This window comes from Falco naumanni, chromosome 2, assembly GCF_017639655.2.
Source record: "Falco naumanni isolate bFalNau1 chromosome 2, bFalNau1.pat, whole genome shotgun sequence".
Taxonomy (NCBI): domain Eukaryota; kingdom Metazoa; phylum Chordata; class Aves; order Falconiformes; family Falconidae; genus Falco; species Falco naumanni.
The window spans coordinates 114631167-114657222 of NC_054055.1; the positions used below are offsets into that span (position 1 = coordinate 114631167).

Sequence of the window (26056 nt, forward strand, 5' to 3'; positions counted from 1 at the left end):
GGAGAATAGGAGGCTGAGGGGGCAACCTCACCACTCTACAGCTTCCCAAGGAGGGGATGTCGAGAGGGAGATGCTGATCTCTTCTCCCTGGGATCCAGCAACAGGACGGGTTCAAAGAGAATGGCTCAAAGCTGTGCTGGGGAGATTGAGGCTGAGCATTAGGAAGCCCTTCTCTACCGAGAGGGTGGTCAAACACTGGAACAGGCTTCCTAGAGAGGCACTCAATGCCCCAAGCCTGACAGAGTTTTGGTCAATGCCATTAGTAATGTGCTTTAGCTTCTGGTCACCCTGAAGTGGTCAGACAGCTGGACTAGGTGATCATTGTAGGCCCCTTCCAACTGAAATGTTCTGTTCCGTTTTCTTCACAACTCTCCAAAATTGGAGTTTCCTCCCTGGTTTGAACTTCTGTAGCACTTTTTTCCCCACTAGATCCTGGAAAGAATGAGAAGCACCTGGATCCCCGATATCTGCCTCCCTGTGTCTGGGAACAGCCAAAACAGTGGTGTTAGGCAGCAGGATCCACCTGAATCACTATCACTGGCAAGAGGGTGGCCAGGAAGCCCAGAAGTACCCCTCGTCCATACAGAGGCAGGCTCCTCACAGCCAACTCCTGCCCCAGCAAGAAGCCTGAGCCCCCATCCCAACTGAAGATGAACCCTCAGAGCTGCACGTTCTGCATCTGCTTCTTCACCTGCACAACAAGGAGCAGAAGCATGAAAAACTTTCTGGACACCAGGCAAGGGTCTCGACCTCCTCTGCCACCCTCTTTTTATGCAAGGACCTTGCCCCTGGGGCACACACGTGGGGCGCACAGGGAGCTTCTCCCATCTCATTCTCAATGGAATTGTGAGTAAAATCAGAAGCCCATCCTATTGAATCTGCTGAAAGTGCTGTGAAAAAATACATTTGCAGACGCAGTGGTGACAAACCCCCAAAGCCCAAGCCCATCTAGCTGCGTTTGCAGGACTTGCTCTGTGCTCCTTCCAGAAAAGCAAGGGTGCACCCAAGAAGATACGCGAGAAAGCATCAGCAGGGTCTGCGGCACAGCGGTCCTGCCCTCTGCCTGGACTCGCTGTCAATGACAGACAGATGGTGACCTGTGTGTTTGGTCCAAGAGGGCAGAGTGCTGCTCAAAGCTGTTGGCACGAGATCCTCCTCACCTGGCTGCTTGACGGTGAGGGTGATGAGTCCGGAAAGGTCCTCTGCCCGCTTGTACCAGCGGTCGCTGGGGTCGAGGAGCCACTCCTCCACGCGGCAGTTGTAGGCCCCGCTGTCCCGCACGGTGGCGTTTTGGATGGAGAGGAGGTAGAGACCTGGGGACGGGCTCTCCAGGTGCAGCCGGCTCCGCAGGTCGCCCAGTGTCACCAGGTCCCCGTAGCGCAGGGTGCTCTGCCGGCTCAGCCGGGCCACCACCTCCTTCTCCGGGTGACCTGGCCGCCAGACGTACCACTCCACCGAGAGCTGGGACGAGGGGCTGGTCCGGCTGCTGACCAGGCACTCCAAGGTCACCCACTGGTTCTCCAGCACTGTGATGTTCTTGTGGGTCTGGTTCACCTGCAGGCGGTTATCTATGAGAAAAGGCCGTTAGAAATGCAAGGTGATGGAGGGTTGCAATGGTCCTTTCTCCCTCCACAAGCCCTTCTCACGTGGCCACAATCCCGGGGTGTGATGAAAGAAATAAGGAAAGGGAGGAAAAAACCCCCGAGGGACTGGGGGAGAGAGGAGGAAAGAAAAACGGGACTTGTGTTTTTTAGGAGCTTCTGAAAATTTCAGGCTAGCCACCAACAATGCCCCGTTCAGCACAGGGAACTGGCAACCCACTATCTCCCAGTAGGATCTGGGGGGGGTGTGTGTGTCCTAAGTGCACAGACACCTTATTAAGGGAGGTGACACCTCAACCTTTCCTCAACTTCTTCCTGGGACAGGGCAGTAGCCCAGTCACACCCCCCCTGGCCAGTAAGCCCTCCTGTTGCGGGAAAAGGGGAAAAAGCAAGGCGGAGAACGGACAGCTGAGTACAGGGAAGCACCACTGCAAAACGAGAAGTGGCATGAGGGCAAAGTCACACACAGTATTTTGCTGCCTTGGGAATGTCCCTGGTTTTTGCTCCACGATTTCATTGATACTCGGGGTGGGGGTGGGTGGGTGACTGCAATCAGCTCTTTTATGTGAAATGACGTGTCGTGCGTTCCTGATTCCTTCATGACTTTTCAGGGGCACAGTCTGGACTTCCCTGGCACGGCCGCTGCAGCAAGCAATAGGCACCGTACTTCCCAGAGCAAGGTGGGTGATGCAAGGAAGGGGGCAGATCACAGCTCCCTGCTCCCTGACCGCCCCACAGCCATCTTGGGACTTTGCAGACTAAACCAAGGAGCTGGGACCAGCAGCCAGTGGCATGCTGTGGCCTGCTGTGCCTCCTGCCCGACCAAGCAGTGCCGCACTGGGACCGTACTCAATATCCCTCTGGTACCCCCACCCACAGAGCTTGTGTCTAAGCAGCCAAATCCAGAGACAGAGACCAGGCATTAGGCATCCTAGTCCGGCCCTGCTATCCAGGCGCATCCCTCCTGCCTGAAGGATTTCTGTCTTCCAGAAACAAGCACCCGGAGCAAGCGGGGACATGGCAGGCTTCCTTGTAAAGTACTGATGCTCTGCCTCAGCAGCACACATGGGGTCCAGGCTGCTCTCTGAGACGGTGCTTGCCTCCGGGCCTCCCCACTGTGTACAAAATGAGGGCTCCGTCCCCAGCTTGTGGGGGCCATCTTTAGCTCCTCCATCAGCCCACCTTTACCAGTGATGTCTGCTGCCACGGAAACCACCAGCAGAGCACATTTCTCCTTTCCTGGCAGCCAGCTCCCCATCTCATTAAACTCGTTACTCACATCTCGTGTGCACAGCGGCAGAGAGAAAAGAGACAAGGCTCCCTACGCCTGCCAGGATACAGGCACAGAGTAAAATTAAAACTGTGCAAAACATGCAAATGCTTTCCCAGGCAGGCACACACCCGCTCTCTCTCAGTAGGTCGCTAGTCGACACTCTTGCTACGTGATGCTCTTGAGGATAAAGAAACCTGGCTGGATACAGCGGCCCTCTAGGTTGTGGGGGATGGACAACCTTCCTGTGGGAACACTGAAAGGCACACCAGTGCAGCCTAAATGCAGGAGGGTCACATCAAAGGGGGAAAATGTCCCTCTGTGCAGGGATGTGCAGGCATAAAGATGCAAGGAAGGGGGTGACAAATCTGTAGTGGAAAGGAGACCAGAGGCTCCCTGTTGCCCCAGAAAAGCTCAGCGAGCTCATGAGCCATGCACAAGAGCCAATGCCAAGAGGACCTGGCTGGCACGGCACGCGGTACCTGGCTGCTTGACGGTGACCTCCGTCCGCCCCGACACCTCCTCCGCCAGCTTGTACCAGGCGTGGTTGGGGCTGAGCAGCCACTCCTCCACGTGGCAGTAGTAGCTGCCGCTGTCTCGGACCTCTGCCCGCTGGACCGTCAGGCTGAAGAGACCCCCCGATGCCGAGCGCTCGAACTGCAGCCGGCCCCGCAACCCCTCCTCCTCCGCGTAGGTGCCGTACTCGAAGGCTGAGCTGTGGGTGGTCTTCAGGATGAGCTTGCCGTCGGCGTCAGAGGGCTTGTGGACGTACCACAGCACAGCAAAGTGCGAGTCGGGGCTGGTCTGGGATTTCACTGAGCAGTTGAGGGGGATGGGCCGGTTCTCCACCAGAGTGATGCTCCGCTTCGACTTGCTCACCTGTAGCTTGGTCACTGCAACGGAGGAACCAAGAAGGATGAGGAGGAGTGGGTCATTGACACAGAAAAGAAAGGAACTCGTCTGGTTTTGGGGAGGACCAGAGGGTCCTCCCCCAGCTGCAGGCATAGCTGCTCTTGCCTGGATCTCACTTGCACTGACCTTTAGGATAAAGGCATTTAGAAGTTCTCCTACAAAATCTTCTCCCTCTTTTCGAGGCCTGCTCTACTTCTGGATCCTCCCACCGTGTCCCTCAGCAAGAGGCTGTTTTTTCAAACTTTGCCCTTTCAAAGTTGTCCTTTCTTAATCCACCGTGATCTAAGGCACCAAACCTAGCATGAAGACTACACCCAAACTCAGTGGGTTTTTTCACAGTGAAATCATACTGCTTGCACCTCAGGGCAATGAGCTGCTGACCAGTTCCAGATAAAACCATTTCCAGGAAGACTGAATTACACGAGATTCTACTGCTGTCACATGCCAGCAGTCTCGATGACACGTAACCCACAGACACAACAGCTACGTGAGCAAGTGGCACAACTGGAAAAGAAGAAAGCGCCAGACTGGAAGGGATCAGTCGGGAGCAAGCTCTGCTCCAGCAGCCAGGAGATCTGGCTCCAGGTCCACCATGGATGGAACAGCCTGGGACAAGCCACAGGCACGTCACCTCCCTCGGCTTCCCAAGCACAGCTGCGGTTCCCACGCAGGTAGCTAAGCAGTCACACAGTGGCAGGGATGACACAGCGGTGTCATTCGCTCTTGTCACTGCACGGAGAGAGGTTTCCGATTCCCGTCTCCCTGCAGGTGCAGGAGATCAAGCCCCTGCTGCGTGTACGCCAAGCCACGACCCAGGGCACTGCTGTCTGCAGGGGAGGACACCAAGCGCCCTCCTGTGACACTTGCGCTTGGCGTGCCCTGCGGCCCTGCCGGCTACAGACCCAAGGAGAGGAGCAGCTCCCAGCTGGACACACCGCTGCTCCCAGCAGCTCTGCCACCAGCTCCCCTCCTTCGCCTCTCCCCCCACGGCAGCTCCCCTCCGACAGGGCCGTGCCGTCTCGCTGCCAGGTGAAAGGATTCTGCTGACAACCGGTAAATCTCTTAACGAAACCTGGTGAGCGCCCCGGGCACAAACGGCACAGCAGAAGTGTGACACCGCAGGCACGAGCCACTGAAGGCTGCCAGGGGAGCTGTGCCCATCCGCACCCTGGAAACCCATCCCACGCATCCTGTGTTTGCAGGGAAACAACATCGTCTCCCCTCTCTCGCAGAGGCACGGGCTCCTCGCTTCGCATCACGCTGCTTCGCATCACGCTGCTTCACTTCCAGCTTCCCCTGGGTGCCCGCGACTCAGATGCCTGTCGGCGCAAGCACAGGCGATGAGCGATGGCACCAAGGGAGAGGACGGGCACAGGCAAACAACTTCAAATGGGAGGGAGGGACCCCCACCACAGTAACGCTTTCTGCTCTAACACAGCATCCGAGATAGGCATCCTGGAGCCTGGATTGCCTGTGGTTTTAATCAGTATGCTAATAAAGACTCAAGGGCTGTGTTACTGGTACCGAAGGAAGACAGTGGAGGGAGGGAAGGAGGAAAGCAGTCCCCTGTTTTTCCTCCCTGGGGACTTGAACCTAATGGAGAGATTTAGCATCACCCTGTTGTATTTCTGCCATACCCCAAAGACACTCCTTCCCCTTTGTTTCGCTCAAGGGTAGCAGCCTTATCCACCGCACTCACACTCATCCCACCTTTTTGGCTCACCGTCGGTTGAGAAAGGTTATTTCAAGCATTAATCAATCTTCCAAGTCCCTGGGAGATGAACCAATAAAGGGGAAGGTGATTCTCAGCAGCTTCCTTTCTCCCCCAGCCCCCTTTCCAAACAGTTTATTTTTAATTGGTACTAGATTATTTTCTGCAACCGTTACTAAGGAAACCTCTGTTACTATAGCAACTGTGTATGTTAAGTCAGTAGCCCTATATCTATTAAAATGCAGTATGTACACATGCTGCGTGTGGTGGGGTTGCTCAGTATCAACACACACATAGAGACAAAGCCAGGGTACACACAGAGCAGAGCTGCTGGGATGCAAGCGTTCCTCCCAGCGCTCTTCCCACATCGTGGCACCTCCAGAAGATGAAAAGGAGGACAAGCACGGAGTAATTTTAAGCCTGGTGTTTGAAACAACAGACCTGCACCTCGTACATGACAGACGGATTTTACTGAAGCAGCCAGGGCTTGTTCCCAGACCATAATCGTGGCAATTCTCACTATGTACAAAGAGCACGGACCCCTGAGGTCATCCAGGGCTCTCAGGTGGCCTCTGTGCAGCTCTCCCCGCTTCTGTTCAACACTTGGGAAGACATCGTCTTTTGTGAGGGTGACGAGGAAGAAATCTGATGAAGTGGCAAAACCGAGATCTTAAATTCCACGCATGCACCCCAGCCCTCCAAGCCCTCCCTGGCAGCCACTGCAGTTCAGGAGTTTGCCCACGCGTGCACAGTCCCCCAAATCTTGATGAGATGATCGTTTCTACCACTGCTACCAGCCGGAGCAGCAGGGCCCGGCAGGGAATTACAGGTCTTCCCTTTGCTGGGCTTGCACTTGTGCAGGTTTGCAACACGGTGCGCTAAGTTTCCTCTAGATTAGAGGTATCAGTGATAGGTAATGACACCCCTGCCAATGCACTTCTCAACTAACATGACTTATTTTCCTAACAGAGGCACACCACGGAAGATGCAAGCGCAGGTTTTGTTTCCCTCCCACAGAATTAAAAGAGGACATTCTCCGTTTTTTCCAATCTCTGAACACCAAATGCTTCCCCATCCAGGTGCGCTGGCTCCTGCGTAGTAAATGCACACCTACCTCTTCGTTACCTTTTGCAGATCCTATGGAAATAATTCACGGCTTTTGCAGACCACAGGCTGAAAACTGCTGAGTTGGAAACACTGTGGCACACAGGTCACCCTGGGGCAGCTTCACCTTCGGGCTGCAGGGGGGTTTGCTTGCTCAGGCAGAGGAGAGATCTCTGCCCACAGTCTGGTTAAGGCACGGGAAGCTTTGTGGGACAGCTTTGCACTCCTGCTCTCCCACAGGGATGACCATCAGATATGAAAACTAATCCAAAAGACTCATTTTACATTTGGAAAAAATGATTAAAAAAAAAAAGGGGGGCGGGGGGAAATATGCTGAAGTTAGTGGTCCAGGGTGATGGTAACACTGCAATACAACCCCTGGGAGTCCATCTCCTTCCCTCCCGGTGGTGAGCCTACTCCAGCACAAAGTGGGTCTCTCTATGCCCCATGCAGCTTGCCAGGTCATGTTTAAAGATGCCTGCCACGACATGGAAATGCTGCTGGTGCATGAGTGAGATTGCAAGAAGAGTGACAGCCCAGGCACCGAGCCAGCCAAACCTCACCCTCCTGACACAGGGGAAACTCCCTTTCCTGGCTTGGGGATTTGCCTGGGCAGAGAGCCAGCAAAGGGCTCAGCCTTCCAATGCTGAGTTGATCCCGTCTGCCCCAGGGGCTGGGCTTCCAGTGTGCCAGGGCAGGGCTGTCAAGCAGCAGAGGTGGTGGACGCAGTGATGTGAACAGGCAGAGCTACACGGCATTTTCTGCTGCGCTGTCAAGAGGGTGATGTTCTCTTAACAGCCTCACGAACATCTGCTTAGTGAGGGGAACAGGTGCATATGTCTAGGTGAAGTTATCGTGCATATCATCTGCAAACCATAATCCTGTTGCCACAGTGTCTCCTGGCTCCCTGGAGGGTGCCAGTAAAGAGGGTATCATACCTCAAGGTGCTGTAATTGGCTTTACATATGCTATTAAGGCTTTCAATTTACACTGGCAACGAGTCATGGTTACAACCCTCCCATTTCTTTTAAGCCAGCCTGGTCCCCCAGCCCCCGTGAAGCCAAGCAACCTGTGTGAAGAACATGTGCTGAACTCTGCAGCGATGCTCGGGCAAGCAGTGCCGGGACAGAAGATGTCAGCTCTCCGATGGCACAGACACGCTCTCCTGCACCACTGAGGGCATCCTGATGTCTCTGCTGGAGGGTGTTAGATGGGTGAGACTCACGCTGGAGCCTGGCCAGGACATGGGGGACTTTAGGGTGGAGAGGCTGGCACAGGTGGCAGGTGTCCACAGCAAGCCCGTACACATACTGGACATCCCACATCACAGGCTGTCCTCCTGCATCAAGGTCCCTCTGCACTAATTCCCCGGCTGAGGAAAATGTCCCCACTCCTTTGCGGGGACAGGCACTGTCTCAGGATACCTGTGCCAGTCTCTGGTCCTCAAAACTTGCTCCTCTGGGCTGGGGGGGCGGCCAGGTCAGACACACCTTACAGCCACAGCAGGCTACGGCATGGCTAGGAGCTCTACAGGCTGATGTATATGGCAGGAGTTTTCCACACACCATCAAGCAGGCAATCAGTCTCCTCAAGCTGGGCATGTGGTAAGCACGTTTATACAAATATTTGGGGGAAGGGAAAGCAGTCATCAGAGCAGGAGGACCGAGGCAGTGACGTGATTCACAGCTTTTCTGCTGACTCGCTGCCATGGTGAAGCCACTTGGCTCCCTCCCTTCTGTTTCCTAATCATCAGGCAGAGGTTACAGGCACTTCGCAATCTGTATCTAAAAATGCTGGATGGAAAGATGCTCTGTCTCAGATTCCTTACATCATCTTCCCGTGTAGGCAGCAAGAACAACAGCAGGAGTTTACTTCCCACCTGGGAGCTGCTATTACCAAGTCCTGGGAATGGCAATGTTTAACTGCAGTCGAAGATACCCACCCCCTTCCCCCAAAAACCAAAACAACAAGCCCCATACAAAACCCCAGCAAGCTGCCCTGCAGGGAAGGAGGAGAGGGCTGCTGGCTGGGGCAGGAGCCGGCTCTGCAGGAGCCCATGGCTCTGGCCAGCCACCAGCAGCCCGGAGAGTCCCCTGGGAGCCCTGTCACCATAGCAGGGAGGTGGTGTCCCACTTTGGAGGCTGCTGCCCTCTGGGGAGAGCTCCTTCAGAAGACGCTCTTGCCTGGAGAGAACTGATGAAGTGTTGCAAAAAGTTTTCCTGGGGAATGTCCTACTTTTAAAAGCCTCCATCGGGATTTCACAGTGCTGGGGGGGGGGGGGGGGGGGGGGGGAAAGGAGCAGAAAGAGGCCAACCCAGCCTGAACCCAGTCCCAGTTTAACACCAGACACGACTTAGCAGGCTGACTGGGAGACTCATTTCCAGGAACACGGCCCCGGGCCAGTTCTTCTTGCGAGGAAACCATCTCTCCCCAGCACCCTCAGCCTACAATCCTGAAGGGCACTGAGCAGGCTTTTGGCGCAAACTCAGCCGACCTCTCGGCCTGCAGTCACCACCCAAAGGTGCCTCATTACTTCCCTGACTGGGGCCCGAAACCCACTCAGTGCCCAAATTCCTCCCAGAGGATGTTTGCCTGGGATTCAAGAGACCCTTGCGCAGGTTCACTGCCCTGCCACAGGCTTAGACGTGCACTAACACTCAGCCCCCTGCCAGCCTTTCCCCCTTCCTGAAGGCTGAAGAGCCTCCTCCACCTCCACACACGCTGCAAGGACACCTGCATTAGTGACTGCGGGGAACTGGGGCAACTGGAGTCAGGCAAGCACATGCCAGCCTTTGGACTCAGCAAGGCAAGGGGCGGGTGACTCATGTTTACCAGGTTAACTGAAAGAAAACCAATATTCAAAAGGGAAAGATGAGCGAGCCTTTCCAGAGAAGAGCCATCAGCGGGGAAGGCATTTGCAGAAGAGAAGAAAACGAGATGCTGCTAGGAAGACCTCGCTCATTAAGCTTAACTGTGGCACAGAAATCACAGCACAGTAAAGACAAAGACTTGCAGTGCTGGGGCAGCCACCCCAGAGAGAGCACGGAAATGGCAGCACAGCTCCCAACTCCTGCTATTCTCTTTTAACAGAACACAATTCCTCCTGAAACTGGATTAGCGAGGTTGCAAATTGCATTAGCCAACATGGGAGGCTGCTGGTGCAACAGGAGCAGAAGAAAGGGAAATAGCATTAGACTTTGCCTGTCATTATTACTGCCATTATTAACTTGTCACTTTACTGTAGTGTTCCTATAACAATGAATTATTGCCTGCAAACAGGCTGACATGATTGAATTACTGCGAGAGCAGCTCCATGGGAAGGAGAGACAACGTTAACCCTTTCCTGAGGAGGGCTCAGCTGCTGCCCCCTCCCAAGCGGGCAGACAAAAAGAGCTGAGGCTTCGACTCTGAACACCAACCTGCCGCCTTGACCTTCAGCAGTGCTGGTTTCAGAGCAGTGCCGAAAGTTTCTGTGGTCCCCAAACTGCTCAGGTCCCAGTTGCACGTGGGCTGCTCTGGGTTGGACATGCAAACGAACGCAGAATATACGTCTGTCTGCAGCAGCAATAAGGATCCACAGCAGGAGCTCTCCCATCTTCGCAGGTCTTCCTGCAACCTCTAGCCTACTAATTTTGTAAAGCTACATCCTCACTTCTGCAGGTGCCTCCTTTCTGGGATAGAGAAGATAGGTGCCTGGACAAGCCACCAAACTGAATGACTGCCAGTCTCGATGGATGCGGGTCACCTTTTTTCCCCCTCCCCCCTTGCAGGGTCAGTACCCTCTGCTTGCCATCAGGCTGTTAATCCCACTTTGTTCTCCCTGGCCGGCGCGACTCCCCTGGAAAGATGCTGCGATGGCCCTTCCCAGAGCCCCTGGGCAGAGCGGGAAGGAGCAGGCATGCCTTCACCCACCCAGGCCATGCCCCTTCACATCACCCCAGGTGCCACCCAAATGCTACTCGCACTCCCCTGGGGTCTGAGAGGCTTGAGCCTGCCCGCAAGTACTGCTCACGTTTGCTAAAAATCAGCTACATGACACTTCTCTCCTGGAATTTACTGTCCCTTGTATGAATGCTGCAAATAGTGCTCCCTGCAGCACAGCCTGGTGGGTGCCCCCAGCCCCAGAGCACGCCTAGGAGCTGGCTGTGACCCACCTCCTCTCAGGGACAGAAAGACGCCAGGAATAACCCACCAAGTCACTCACGTTTCAGTACGTTCAGCAAGTTGCCGCCAGGCCCACAGCCCAGCAGACGCAGGATGCTCCCCAGCCTCCCAGCCTGCTGCTGCAGCAAGATGAGTGGGGCACTTAAATAGCTGTGCACAGCCACGCTGACCACCACCCGTTCCAACGGCCCAGCCCCGAGGGCAGCCATGCACCCTAAAGCACACTGTCCTCCTGCATCTTGGGGAAGCGCAGCCTGATGCACCCAAAATGCAACCACAGGGTGCTGTGGCAAAGTGGAACAGGCATTTCTGCTCAAACCCTGCGGTGGACCCTGCTCTGCTGCACCCCTGCCAGCTTCAGCCCCGCACTCGCGTCAGCCAAACCCATGCACCAGCGGCTGGATGCCCCCACGCTCCCCAAAAGCAGCGCGGTCAGACTGCTGACCTGCCAAACACAGAGGCAGCGGCTCAAGCCCATCGCTGCACACCTTGTGCTGTGGCGTGAAGACTGCAGGCAGTGACAAGGACATCTGCTGAGCTAGGGGACAGCCTGGCATTACCAGCCATGTCACGCCGGAGTCGGCAGAGCAGCTCACGAACTAGCAGGGCACCAAGCAGGGCCTCGGGGAAGCATACATATGTGACCCAGAAAGTCTCTTCAAAGCCCAGAAGCCATACATCTGTGAGCATCTATGGAAAAGGCCGTGCGTGTAGCTGCAGCGATGGAGAAAGCTGGGAAGCCCGCAGCCTCCAAGGGCCAGCCATGGTAAGCCAGAGACCACCGGCTGGAACACGCCACTGGCTTGGGAAAAGCCAGACCTTCTCCAAGAACCAGAAAGCACAACTCTCTGAAGGACAGCGAGACACAAATACACCCCAAAGCAAAATGCCCCGCGAACCTAAAACCAGAAGCCTTCCTGCCAAACCCTGAAATGAATGAAAGTTCTGCAGGAGAAAGAGGAGGGGCGGGAGGAATAAAAGATTCCCAGCATGAGTTGTGTATGCTGTCAGGAAACAATATACGGCTCACTGATCATTTGTAAATTAAAATATGGAGATAGGATCACTGGAAGATAAATTCAGTACCAAGCTACAGCCACCGAGGATAAAGAAAGAAAAAAAAAATAACATATTGAGATATTTAATCAACTCCTCATCAGGAAGATTTCAAACAAAGGAGCACTTGGTCCATTAGGAAAAAGAAGTAATTAAAGGTACCTGAAGAACAAGTTCTAACACATACAGCAGCACCACACACCAACTCCTATGCTGTTCTGGAGGCTGGACATGAACAGTCAACTTTCTTAACATAAATCCTTGGTAGGGTTTGTGTAGATACATGCCAATGGTATGAAATGCCATTTTCTTGTCGTCCAGAGAGCAAGCTCTCCAGACAGACCTCAGGCAGGACCATGAGGTCTTCTGGACAATGCCTGCGCCAGTCCTGCCAGCCCCAGGTTGTCGGTGCTGTCCTCTGTGCAGATAAAAGTCCCCTGAGAAGGACCGAACTGAATCCACCCCAGAGCTAGCTCACTCCACTCACCTTTAACTACTCCTTTCCACCGGGTTAATTTTCTGCAGGTTCAGTAAACTGAGCTGGCGCACAGTGGGATTGATGCTGGCACAAGGAATGGGACAAGACCATGCAGCCAGCAGCATGTGTCCAGGGATGAGGATCACCTCCTTCTGTGCTAGATTAGCTCCACTTGCACCCTAAATGCTCATGATGCTGCTGCTTCCATAAATTAACTGGCGAATTCGACTACTGTGTGGAAGAACAACCAAGTTAAATGAACCATCTGTCATTTCTTAAGAAATTGTCTTCTTGAACTTCTTAAGGACCAAGGAAATATTACTGCAGGATGGGCTACAGATCCATCACTACTTGCACTCCTTGTTTCGCTATTATATGGGACAGGGAAAACTGTAGGAATTTTCTTTTAACAGCTTCAAATCCCTGTTTAAGCAAGTAAGATGGCCCTGCCCTGGGAGCCAACTTTTATGTTTACGTGTTAAAATAAAAGACCCTGAGCCGTAGGTTCAGCGTGTCCAGAGCCTGTCACTTTGCTGTAAGGAAGCAGATTGCAGGTTCCGTGACCCCAGCAATTTACTCTTCGACCAATGTCAGAACAGGTAGAAACCCCCAAATAATAAGTCTCTTACGAACCAAACTTCTGGAAAAGCATTCAGCTAAAAATTGTCCTTGTTTGTTCTACTGACACAGAGAAATTAATCTCAGAAGGTAAAATCACCACGGGAGGAAGTGGCTGGGTTTATTTTACCGAAGTTGCTTCCTTATTGTGGGCATTGCTGCACCACCTGGCTACGCAGGTCACTGTCATGTTGAAGAGCAAAGCCATTGTGTCCAGCCAACTGTGTCCCACCAGCAGAAGACACCCCCTGACCATCTGTCGGACCAATGCTCACGAAGGCAAGAAGCAGGGGATTTTCAGTAACTGGGGCTAGGCCACCCCTCTGCCTGGCCTGTTTGCCGCGGCTCTTCTCAAAAGAGGACACAGCCTGGCTGTGCAAAGGACCGATGGGGCGTGCGTAGTTTCTCATCCCAGGAGAAACACCCCACATGATAAAGAAGCAAGACAAACACAAATGGTACAGGTCCCAGGCACAAGGATGGACAGCCAAAGCTGCTGCTTGGACATGCTAGGAGGGACACCCAGGCTGGGTACCGCTCTCTGACTGGAGAGCTGAGAATGCAGCAAGAGAAAAATCGTGCCATTGCAGCACTGAGCCTGCTGGCCCCAAGGCCACTCGCCTTTTGGAGACCAGTGGGGCAGCCAAAGGGCTGGCACTCCATGCATGGACCAAGGAAGGAGAGCGGCGGTCAACACCTGGCTGGAAACCCACTCATCACCAGTGCTCCCTCTCCCCCAGGGGCTGTCCCTGCTGACTCTGCTTTTGAAGTCTTCAAGGACATGAGGGACGTACAAAGCTTTAGAGCTGCACAACGTCTAAGTACTGTTCGCTGCGGAGTATTTTAGTCCAAAGAGAGCAAACAGGTAATCGATGAGAAGCTAAAGTGTGTGGAGAGAAGACGCTCAAGACAACATCAAAGAAACTGTGTGTGCACAGACTGCAAACAGGCTGATACTGTGGCTCTGTATAGGCATGCAGCAAACGGGAGTGGAAAACCGTTCAGGAGATATCAAAGAGAGAAGCAGAGAGTGCCTTGAAATCGAAGTGAAAAAATTGCTCCTAAAAAAGTCACTGTGAAAAGGAAGAGTTAATTTGAATAGAGCAGCATGTTCTGAATACAGCCAACCCAGGTCTCCTGGTGTTGTCCTCGTAGTCGGTCTTGTTAGGGGGCAGAAAAGCAAGACTGCCTGCAGCAAGATCAACGGGCACACAGAGCAGGCTGAGCTGGGTTAGGTCCCTCTAGGTGCAAGGATCTGTTCCCACACCCTTCACCCTAGTGAAATGCATCTGAGATGCTTCATACATTTAAAGTCCAACTTCTCACGTTACACCCTTGGGTGCGTTTTCCAGGCTGAAGCCCCAGGGGAAGCCCTGAACATAACTGACTGCAATCGGCTCAACACGTTCAGCTCCGGCAGAAACATTCCACGTGCAAACCTGCAGAGGAGCCAAGTATCACTGCTCCCAGATGGGCAACCAAAGGCAGGGGGAGGCGAATCACAGCTCTGACCCTGCAAGTCCAGCGTCAGCATCCCCAGCGTGGGGCCAGGAACGCTGCAGCGCATCCAGCATGAGCTCCTTCCCCTGCTGCTCACGCTGACGGGCTCATTTCGACATGGCAACCGTTTTGTGGAATCAAGATGGCATTTGCTCTGGGTGCTTCGGCTCTGCTGACACCAATGTAACCTCCTGCCAACGCGTGACCTGCACTGGGCCAGATCTAACTGGCTGAGCGATGTGGCCGAGCACCTCTCCGATACTGGTGAGTGCAAAACCATAGCTGGTTTGACGAGGTCAGCCAGGAAGCACCACACTGGGAGCCGGGCAGGGAGAGCATCCTCACGTGGGTGTGTGCCCACAGGCAACATCCCACCTCAAAACTGTATTTACAAATCAGTGCCTGAATGCTAGAGGGTATGTTATGCACCACAGTGGCAGCGACAAGAGCAGGCTCTCAGCTGCGTGACAGTGATGGTACACGGAGAAGATGGGGCACAGGGATGTTGGGAACAGGATGTGATGGCTAAGTGCGGAGGAAAAGCAACCTGGGGTGCCAGCCTAGGATAAATAAATGTGCCAAGGAGGTGGCAGCAAGTCTCAGTGGGGAAGCTGACTCAAAGGACCTGGCAAGTGTGGGGACAGAGCTCCCCAAGGCAAATGTGCCGGGGTAGGAGACTACCAGGGGTAAAAAGTGGAAGAAGCAAACCCTCCTGTGCTACCTGGAAAAGAAAAAGGATTCCAGCTGGGTCACTAACGCAGGTCTATGCAAGGGGACAGCCCTGGGTCCTGCAACACTGAACCCCTTCATTTTGTCTGTTCAGTGTGCTGGAAGCTGACAGGAAAGAGCAGCAGCTCGGAGGCAGAAGAGCAGGTCTTAACCCACTGGTGGTGAAGGGAAAGGAGCAAGTCCTCGAGCAGCCAGGGCAGAGGAGACTGCTCTGCGCCGCAGTGACAACTGCTGCTGAACAGCCTCCTGTCTCTCCACACATCCTGGACTCCTCCACCACTCAAGCAAGAGTACAACGATTTGCCAGATGGAGCAGGCAGCTGTAAAGCAGGGAAGCAGTGCTATTCTATGGAGCAAAACCACTCTGGGATCAAGTAAGCAGCAAACTTCAGTTGCCAGACTTCACTTCTGTAAGGAAGTTTCCAGCTCATTAACTTCCCTTGTTTAACTTCATTGCTGGATGCTGGTGGCCGCAAAAAGTGTCAGGTTTTTCAGTAGGTGCTTTGTGGCCCTTGCAAACACTTGTTTGAGCCTCCATTCAGGAGTCTGGTCAGTACCCCAGTGGCCACCCATTGTAGAAAAAGCATCTTTCACATCCATCTACAAGGATGAGCGGGATACTGAGCAGTCCCTCTGAGGCTGCCAGGGATGGTCTTGGACAAAGAGGTAACAAAGGTAACGAAGAGGTCCTTTGCTCTCCGTTCCTTAAGTTTCTCTGGCCGCTGCTCGCCCAACACAGTCAGGCTGCTGTCAGTGGTGGTTTCTTGTGGATAGCAGGAGAACAGCAGAGCGCTCTGCACCCACTCGGGCGCAGCGTTTCAGGGCAAGCACGGCTCTGGCTCACCCCACTCTGAAAGAAAGGTTCAGGCACAAGCCTCCCCAGCTTCTCCCAGGCCAGCTTCAGGAGCCTCCGCCCTCCCCCTCCACAATGGTTTCAACTTGACAGCTCCTAATAAACCAAACTTTACCAAGCATCCCCTGGAGAACCCCTGGAAGCTAATTAATGCTCTAATGAAGAGCCTGACTGCCTTGTTTGCTCGACAGCTCCCAGGTCAATCAATCTGCCGTAGCCCAGCTTGCGAAAAAGCAGCAAGGAGCCCAGCACCCCTGGCGTCTGCTCAGTTATCATCCCCCGCCGCCCCTCCCCATCCCTCCTCCCATGTTCATTACTGTCAAAAACCCGGCAGCAAGAGGGCAGATTTACAGAGGCGATTGCAGCTTCTCCCCATGCACCTGCTCCAGTGCTAGTCACGAAGGAACTGGCCAAGGGACAGTGCAAGGATGGAGGGGCAGGCAGAGCGCAGGGGCACGGGGAGGGGGGTACGCTGCAGGTTGGGATGGACAGGTCTGTGCCTGAGCATGAAAGGTGGGGGGTGTGCTCAGCAGGGGGTTGCTACAACCTCCTGCTTGTGCGAAGCTCTACTTTTTTATTCTGCTGTTGGCAGAGACCTCCCAGCACTCAGACCTCAGGCCCTCTCAAAGCTCTGCTGAATCACTCACTTGTGCTGCAGGGGAAAGGTAAGTGCGGTAATGCACACGAGGACAACGGCAATTTAATGCGCCAGCACAAATCTGCTCAGGCCTCCTCGCTGCAAGAGTCCTATCCAGATGTCCTAACCTGCCCAGTCTGCAGCGCAGGCCCCATCATCCCCGTGCCGCCAGGGACTGTCTGCTGCCCTTGTCTGAGTCCCGCAGGCTGCACAGACACGTGCTGCTCCCAGACAGCACTTCCCACCTCGGCTGCTCCGTCCTGAAAACCTGGCAGGGAGAAGCAAGATGCAAGGAGGGGCTGGGAACAGAGCCTGCCTGACAGCCCTTGGGTTTCCCCCTGACCCACATGCATCTATCTATCACCTTCCTCCCTTGGGCAGGACACGGAGCGCAGGCACCGTTCCCCCTCCGTGCTGTGGGAGAAAGGGGGCAGAGATCAGTGAGGGGTACTGCTCAGCTGGCGTCCTCACACAGAGAGCTCAGCCCAAATCCAAATGCTTCCAGGGTCACCTGGATTCAAAAGGAACCACCTGCACCTCTACCTCCCATAAAACCTGAGAGATCAGCAAGTGCCAGGGAGTCACCAAACCTGTCCCCTCCAGGGGGACATCTGTCCTGATTGATCTCTTGCAGACCAGCCCAGTAAAGCTTGCACGGAGGATGCTCTTCCCCACCTGGAAAAGGGCAAGTGTGCAAAGGGCAGGGCGACGTCTCTAGAAGCGAACACGATGGTGAAGCCTTGGGGGAAAGGAAGGGTGAACCTCAGCTTTCAGGGGTGAAAAAATCGGGGTGTCAGAGGCAGGCCAGGTACCGCAGCAGAAAGGCAGCCCCAAACACACGGATGTGGGCAGGAAGAAACCTCCACCTTGCAGCTGGGGCTCGCTCCAAGCTCAGCCTGCGCTCCTGTGCGTGGTCTCCTGCCAGCTTTGGCTTCAGGGAAGCAGCTGGCGTGAACGGAGCCGTACTTTCATCGTTCCTCCCCCTCTGCTGCAACATGAGCTCACTGAGAAAGAAACAACACGCAGCTCAAAAGTAAAAAGGAGAACGCTGCGTTGTAAGGACATGAAACAGCCCCAGACAATCTAGCCAGGCCGGTCCACAATCCTGCCCTTTGGACCCCCACACCAGCCGGGATTTCTGCCCCAGGCTCCAGAAGTTGGAACCCAGCGCTTGCCCTACAGCAGTGCAGGTCTCACTCCCTGCAAAGCACACACGAGGGGCTGCGTGTCCCTGCCTGTGCACAACCCTCCCTCTGCTTTGCAACCCAAGGCGTGCAGGCTTGCATGACACCAAAGGGCAGGCCACGAAAGGGAGCTCCAGATCCCACTGCTGCTGCTGGTGAGGTTTCACACACCAGCAGGTGATGAACACCGGTGCCCTCGTGATCTGTAAATTCTCTATCAGCTCTCATGCAGCCAGCACCCTTTGTAGGGCTCTTCCTCACACTGCCAGTCTGTATAACGGCTACAAGCCCAAGAGGTCGGGAATGTCACAGCCAACGGCCAAATCTGGCTCCAGATGCCAAGCAGGACACCTGTGCCATCCTGCTTACAGACCCTGTATTCAGAGCTGAGTTAATGCTGCCACCTCAATTGCTCCCTTCTTCAGGAGCCGTGTGTTTCATTTCTTAAACACCGCTTGTTTCTTCCTGGTAGTAGGAAAGGACCGGAGCGTTTCAAGCTGCTGCCGTTTCCTCACCATTACCTGTTGGCCATGAAACAGCCGCAGGGGAAATGACTTCGCAGCCACATTAACACGTGCAGTGCAAACCCAGCGCTGCCACCTCTGCGGTTACCACCCAGCACCGATGACATCTACGAACACTACCCACTGCAGGACTGCCAAGGAGAGCCAGCCTGAGCACTGCACCAGCAAACCAGCATGCCAGGAGAAGCTTCAGCACCCTGTTCCTTGAGGATGTGGGATTTCACAAAGCCAAGAGGTTAGTGAAGCAATCAGGCAACCGCTATTTTACCTTTCTCACCTGAACACACTTTAAAGGCTGACTTGTATCGACTGCCACATCTGCACCTGGAACCTGCCGAATGGAAAGGTCGCTCTGACGAACAGGGAGCAGAGGTTTAAGAGGAAACTAGAATCCCAGCATTAATGTCCAAGCTGGAAACACATGCTGGCTCAATTTGCTGAAAGACCTTCAGACAAGCCTTCTTTACAGTGTCCCTCAGTGGATCGGTACTGGAGATAGTTCACCCCAAACACGCTGGCATATGGATGAGAAAGCTGGGACTAAGATACCCAACAGCAGCCCAACGGTATCTCAGATTAAGGTGATGACAGAGACACTGAATTAGACCGACAGCACTCTCAGGTGTTCAATCCTTTTGAAGAAGCCCTGGATATTCATCTGAAAACCAGCCCCTGCTTCACCAGCACAGGTCTGACTGGGCAGGCTCTCGGATATTCATTCAGAGGTGTCCAAGGAAGGTGCCTCCCACGTCATCCTGGATCCTCTCTGGAAATTATCCAGAAATTATCCAGCCAAAGACCCAACAAGGACGTGACACGACCCTCTGCAGCCTGCAACACCAGAGAGAACCACAGCAGTCACTGGTGTGACTGCTGGCATTGCATTTGTGGAGAACATCAACCACCTGCTCTCAGAGGCTGCCTTGGACACGGAGACAAAGCACAGAGAGTGTGCAACCATGGCGCTGGGGACGCTCTGTGAAGTCCCTCTCTTCTCTTCCACCTCCCTTTGTAAGCCATAAAACCAGAAACATTATGCAAGGCTCGCTGGACTGACAGCTAAGATTTGTGTAGCAGTAGTTTTGTCGAGCAGCGGGGGGATAGGGAGAGGTAAAAACCATGGAGACCCAGATGACTTGTTCTGTTAAGGCATCACTTGATGGTTACTGCTCCAGTAAAGAAGAACTGGCTGCCAGAGCACAGTTTACATGTCCTTTGAATGTCCTCCTTGCCACCCTGAGCTATGACAAAGAGGGTCTCTTCTGGAAGCTGTTACCAAGGATTTCTTTCTCTCCCCCTCACACATGTATGCATGCACAGAGATGTGCCATGAAGAAGCATGTTACTCCAGGGACCATATCCACTCAACGCCGCTTCCTAGGGAAATAAGCTAAAACGATGAACATCACAAAGCTGACCTTGCCAGCAGTAAAACACGTATCACAAGGCAGGATAATCAAGATAAATGGCAAAGATTAACCTGGAGATGAAGGCAAGGAATGAGAGAGGGAAGAAAGATGACGGAGAACTCATGAGGCACCTGAAAGTCACAGAATCCCCTGACTTTTCTAAACACATACTAAGGGTTGGGGAAGGTGGAGGAGAGTCTGAAAAGGGCCACCGAGGGGAAAACCACAAAGCCTAAGCCAGAAGAAAGACCTTAGGAAGCAGTTCCTCTGCACAGGAACATGAAGGGAGGACTACCATACCGCATGGACCTGAGCCAAGAGTCCTGAAGGTGCTAAAAGCCTCGCTCCACACACCAACTCCAGCCCTAAGGCAGAGACAGCAATGGACCGTTCAGCTCAGCGATGGCCCAAGCTGCCCTGACTGCATACGTGTCTTCGCACCCTTTGTGGACAACAGAAGGCACCACCAAAGGATCAGTGCTAAGACCCAGCTCTCTCCACCGGCTGTAACAGGGAGACTAAGCACATTGTAGGTTTTCTGACTCTCGCTGCCAAGCCAGGCGTTTGTTGCCCAGCTGTTGCACACTCTGTGTGGGCACCCACGGCCTCGGTGACTTCCCGCTGCAAAGGGCTCGGTTTCTAGTGGGGATGAAAGTCACGCTCTGTGATCACCAGCTGCTTTTGAAGATGCCTCCAGCAGAGCGAGAGATGCAGCCAGTTACCAGACAAGAGCTGCAGCACCTCACCTATGGCACAGGCGCACACGCAGGCTTTGGTGGGAGCATGTCTCTCTTCCTTGACCCTGTTTGCCCCATCCCTCTCCCCTCCTTCCCAGGTTAGTCTGCTCTGGTGAATGGAGCCATCAACCTCAAAGCTGCCTCCATCTCACAGGAACAGTCCAGAAACTGGACCGAGCTTCAGTCACCTCACTTCCCAGAAGAAAGCCCCATGGCCAACACACAAGGAACAAAGAGAGGACCCGGTTCCCCAGAGGTGGATAAGGGAGCTCCAACACATCTGCGGGCAAAGAGCCGAGCAGTTCCACCTGTACAAGTGTAGTTGCAGCCATGAGAGGGGTCCTCACTCCAGACAGACCACTGCAGCACTGGTAAATACCCCATCCCCATGACACATCCCCAGCCACTCTCCTGTGCTCTTGGCACTCACCTGGCCGCAGGACCCTGATTTCCAGCAGGTTGGAGGTCCTGTCTGCCAGCCGCGTCCAGCTGCTGTTGTAGTTCTTCCTCCAGAGCTCAGCCACGCACTGGTACTTGCCAGCCTCCGTGTCACTCGCCCTGCTAATGCTCAGGCGCACGTTGTTGCTGGACTCAGCCTTCTCGATGGCAGTGCGGGTCCGGAAACCCGCATACCTGTCACCCCACTGGACCCCGCCATCACGCGTGAAGGTGACCAGGTCATGAAACTCAGTGCTGCCTGCTGGCTGGAAACGCCACGTCACCGACACGGGTACCCATGATGGGTAGTGGGGCTTGATGATGCACTGGAGGTCAAAGGACTCGTTGTAGGTCACCCCAGGGGTGCGGGAGATAGCTGTGACAGCAAAGCCGGCCTCTGTGGAAAGAGAGAAGAGGGCTTTAAGAGACACCTGCCTAGTGAGTCCAGGCTGTTGGCACACAAAAACTAGAGTGTGTCACCCAGACGTGGGCATGGAGTAATCAGCCACTTGCATTGTGCTGGCTCCTCATTTGCAATTGCAAAGCGGCACGAAAAGCAGCAGCAAAACCACACTTAGGTGTGTTCTGCCCAGACAAGCCAGATCCTTTAAACCCAGAGGGTGAGCAGCCAGCCTCTGCAGGCTGCCACAGCCCCGGACGAAAACGTGGCAGCGCAGCAGCAAGGGAGCAGCACCAGGCACTGCAGCTACCCAGCATCAGCCTGACAGCTTGCAGACCCCGCAGTCCGCACCCACCCCGCAGGCAGGGGGTGCCCCCCCCCCCATTCCCCACACCCAGCCTGCGGCTGGTTGCGGCAGGTGAAGGGAAGATGAGGACAGTAACAAGCAGCAGCCTTCGTTCATGCATCGGAGAGCTGGCAGTGGTTACAAATCCCCAGGATGGAGGCAACTAAAAAAGAAACAGGTTGCTCTTGTTCTTCACACAGCATGGCTTTTGTTCTCTTCCAGATCACAGCTCCAGGACAGCTTTAGGCAGTTATCCTTTAGGCAGTACGGCACTCTGTAAGCCGGTCAATACGTTTTGACTTGTCTACCCCCGGCACCTTGTTTAGGGGACTTTAAAACCAGCAGTCTATTAGTAATTCAAAGGTAACGTTCTGCGCTGTAGAAGGAAGTATTTTCTTCTCTTGTAATCACTTCAGCGCAGCCAGCAGATTTAGCAGGGACCTCATTTTCTACCAGGAACCTCCCCAAGAAGCGCTCCCTTCTCAGGAGGCTCCGTGGGGCGTCCCACGCCGGCTGGCAGCTCTCCTCCCTCCCCCTTCAGTGCCAACCACCCCAGCACCTGGCGCGGCTGCTGCTGCTGCTGGAGGAGAGCCCTGCCAGTGCCCAGTAGAAAGAGGAATGTCTTCTGGATCCGCACAGAGCTTCAGCCTGCCACTGGCTCGAAATTACGGTTTGGGAGACGAGCCGGGAGCTCCCTGCAACCCGCAGAGCTGCTGCCGTGGGCCAGAGCAGCTGCAGCACGGACACTGCCGGATCCGCCTGCTTCCAGCAAGCGCCTTTGCAGCCCCACGGCGTCACCGTGCCAGAGCTCCAGGACATGTCACTACTGAGAAAACAGGTCAATCTTTGGGATCAAAGACTCTTGTGACATGTCCAGTGATTACCCAGGAGAAGAGAGTGAGACCCAGGCTGTCTCCCCTGCAGGACTGCTGCGTCTCATCCCCACGTAAGCCTTCACCTTCAGAGCCAGCAGCAGCCCTCCTGTCCTGGCCAGCATGTTACTGGGCCCAGCTCAGAGCATCACTGAGCCAGCGACGGCCCTAGAAAGCCAACTTAATTGCACCAAGACCAGCTGACTTCTTAAAAGTTGAATCTCCAGTTGCCCTGGGCAAGGAAGCTTCCCGAAGGGATTTCTCTTGACTGCCGTACAAAAGCCAGGTGTGCTTCTCATGTCCTCAACTCAACCAACATGGTCATGGCACTCAGGTTAACACACAAAGGCCATTCTTCCTTCAGGACTTGGTACAAAAGGAGAGAAGCCACGCATAAAGGGGGCAGATTTGCTGCAGGACCTCCTTACAAGAACGCAGCAGCCCCCCCATCTCACCCTGCCTGCCCACTCCTTCCCCCAGCCAGCCAAGAACTAAGTCCCTGCCAGCACCTGAGATCCTCAAAAGTTCAGGGACATCTGGTCTCATCCAACCTCACATCGCTCTCCTGGCTATTGCTTCTGAACCACCCTGTGGACAGATTTATGGGTTTGAACATCATTTGTGCTGGTACAGCTAAGGAGTTTCTTACCCTGGCAGACTAGTAAACGATTAGACCTTAACTTGAAGTGTGAGTGTCACTAAATTTACTGCATTTTTTTTTTACTAGCAATTTCTGTAGCCATAAACCTCTCTTGCTCCTTCTTAGCACCTTCCATTTGAGTTTCTCAGGGCACTTCAAAACCACTGCGCTGAACAAAAAATACCAGATTCAGCAGCAACGAAACAATACTCAACATTTTCTCCCCTAAATTTTCATAAGCTACTGCAGCTTTGCTAGTTATAGGAAGAGGACCTAGGAATTTCTTAGGACTTGACAGAACATGTTCAACCGCTGGAGATTTCTCTGGGACAAGGAGCAGAGGAGCAGGGACAACTACCTTTCCATCACATCTTCTAGAACTGCTGCTGGGCGATTCTGAGCATCTTACAGATTTTAACAAGAGCAAAAGTGATACATTTTAAAATCTCAGCACTTAATCTCAACACTTCTACAGGTGGCAGAGTAGAGAGAAGGGCCAATACATAAACTTACGGCAGGCCAAATGCTGCTGACCTCAGAAGGAAGGTGCCATTAAAACCAGGTAAGTATCTGCCTTTAGTTCTTTACAAACTAATGTCCCTGTCTGCTTTCGGAAGCTATATAGCAAAGATTTCTAGCTCCAGACAGAACAGCCTCTGAAAGGTCCAAAGTGAAGGGGAGGAAAGGAGGAAAAAAGCAAGATTTTAATCAGAATACGATACAGCTTTGAAGTCTGGTCTCTCACACATCTTGCCAAAGCTTAAGTTTAATACTGCAGGGAACCAAAAAAACCTCACCAACCGAAATTCTTATCTCAACCTTTCCACAGAGCTCCCAGATTGTTTATAGCGCTGGCATTCTGCAAATCAGTAGCCTCACAGGAGCAGACATCCCTTCTTCAGTCTTCTGCAGAGCGCTCTGGAAATGAGTCCAGGGCTTAATACAGCAAGGCCTGAGCAGGACCAAAGCAATTCACAATCTGTGCAAAATCCCTAAAGCCCTACCCGCCCTCTCCTAAACTGATGTGGTTGCACTGTGTTTGGAACGGAGGAGCCCCTTGGCAGAGCACAGTACCAATGATCCCGGGAGCTGGTTCGGCTTGGGCATGGACAACATCGTGGTCGCAGGCCAGCAGCTCAGTGCCTCCCTGCAGAAGCTATGAGGACCGTTCCTGATCCATGTCTTCCGCAGGCTTCTGTCGCCGTCAAGAGATGCTAGTCATTTCTGGTGGCTGGGCCAACAGATGCCCAGCTTTTTGCTCTCCTGGCCTGGCGAGCGGAGGTAAGGTTTACCCAGGGCAGACAGCGAGGCTTCAGTGCCCGCAGGCTGCCGATGGAGCACCACCACTGCACTGCTCATCAGTGCTGGGGGGACACGTCACGGGACGTCATGGGCAGCCCCTCTCCTCAGAAGGACGCTGGAAGCACTGCCCCTCTCCTTAGCCACCCCCTGCCCTGCTCCTGCCGCAGCCACCCCTCAGACTTTGCCCCCACACACAACGGGGCACGCAGGAGTTTTGCACCAACCTACCAGCAGCTGCGGGTGGGCTGCCAGGGATCTCCACTTGGCCAGCAAGCAAGGGCTGGAGTGCGGAGAGCAGCCCCAGTTATTCGCAGGTGACCTTCTGAAGGGGGGGCTGGCCACAGAGGGAGCACGGCCCCGTGGCCCCCTGCACCTCAAGTACTCACCTAGAGCCGTGATGGACACCGGGGTGCCCGCGTGCCGCTCCCCAACCATCTGCCACTCCCCATCCAGAGTCCGCGTCCACTCGGCCACCCGGCACTCGTAGTGGCCCTCGTCCGCCTTGACGCTGTTGAAGATCTCCAGGGTGAAGGAGCCGGGACGGACCTGCTCCACCTGGATGCCCCCGTAGCTGCTGCGCTCAGCGTACGAGGGGCCTGGCTGCAGGGTGCCCTCCCGATCCAGACGCACGATTTCGCTGCGCCGGTTCAGCTTGTCCACCAGCTGCCAGGTGACGGAGAGGCGGCTTTGGGGCCCAAAGCCCGAGCGTACGTTGCAGCCAAAGCGCAGGCTCTCTCCCTCCAAGACATTGCTGGCATTGTTGATAATCTCCAAGGAGATGCTGGTCTCTAAGGAGAGAAACGCATACACACAGGGGAGATGACACACACTTGCCACTTCTTGGTCTGCAAGAAGGACGCTGCCGGCCAGAGAGGCTTTCTACCAGGTGCAGGAAACTGCCCACGCATTTGGGTCCAGGCACGTCTTAACCTCATGCATGACCACATCCAAAAACAGCTTTGTGGGCAGCGAGCTGCTCCTGGTGACTTGCACACTCAAATCAGGCGTAGGCCAAAGCTGGGAGAAATCTCTCTGCCTACGGCTCAGGAGACATTGCTGCATCTTCTGGTCGCAGGTCCGGGATGGGATCTCAGCAAAACTTGAGGGAATTTGTGTTGCTACAACAACAACCACATGCAACTGGCTCTGCCAAAAAAAAAGCTTCCAGCTCCCTGGGCTTTTCAATGCACGTCATCCTGATCACCATCTTGCCACGTCTATTCCTACAACAGCTTTGGGGAGAAGCTCTCCCCAACTCCCATCGCTAATGACACTAGAGGTAGCTATCAAATTCTGGTAACATCAAAAAACCCACGGTATCCTGAGCTTCCCAGAGGTGTACGGCTTTACAGCTGTCTTTTCAGATATACTGAGCGCTCGTTGCTCTTGCTTTCTTTTGTCAGTGTTATGGACACTTAGCACCCTTTAAAAACCATCACATTTGTTCCTAGAGCTGGTGATTTATCAAACGGCAAGAATGAAATCTGTCTGCAAGGTGGCTGTGCCTAAAAGTACTACATTTTAGGCATTTGTCAAATGCAAAAATTTTAGCTAGAGTGATTTTCAAAGCC

The 26056-nt window shown here is 54.0% G+C and overlaps 1 protein-coding gene across 2 annotated transcripts in view; it reads right to left on the reverse strand.

The window, feature by feature from the left end:
* IGSF3 (immunoglobulin superfamily member 3) overlaps positions 1 to 26056 on the reverse strand; it is a 100260-nt gene that overhangs the window by 8395 nt on the left and 65809 nt on the right. Inside the window, exons 5-8 of one of the 2 annotated variants that reach the window (XM_040582957.1) lie at positions 24872 to 25273; positions 20918 to 21322; positions 3354 to 3764; positions 1161 to 1568 (exon numbers count right to left, since the gene is read on the reverse strand). In XM_040582957.1, coding sequence (XP_040438891.1) covers positions 1161 to 1568; positions 3354 to 3764; positions 20918 to 21322; positions 24872 to 25273 — 1626 coding nt within the window. The remainder of the gene's footprint in view (positions 1 to 1160; positions 1569 to 3353; positions 3765 to 20917; positions 21323 to 24871; positions 25274 to 26056) is intronic. The other variant, XM_040582958.1, reaches the window with a different exon arrangement.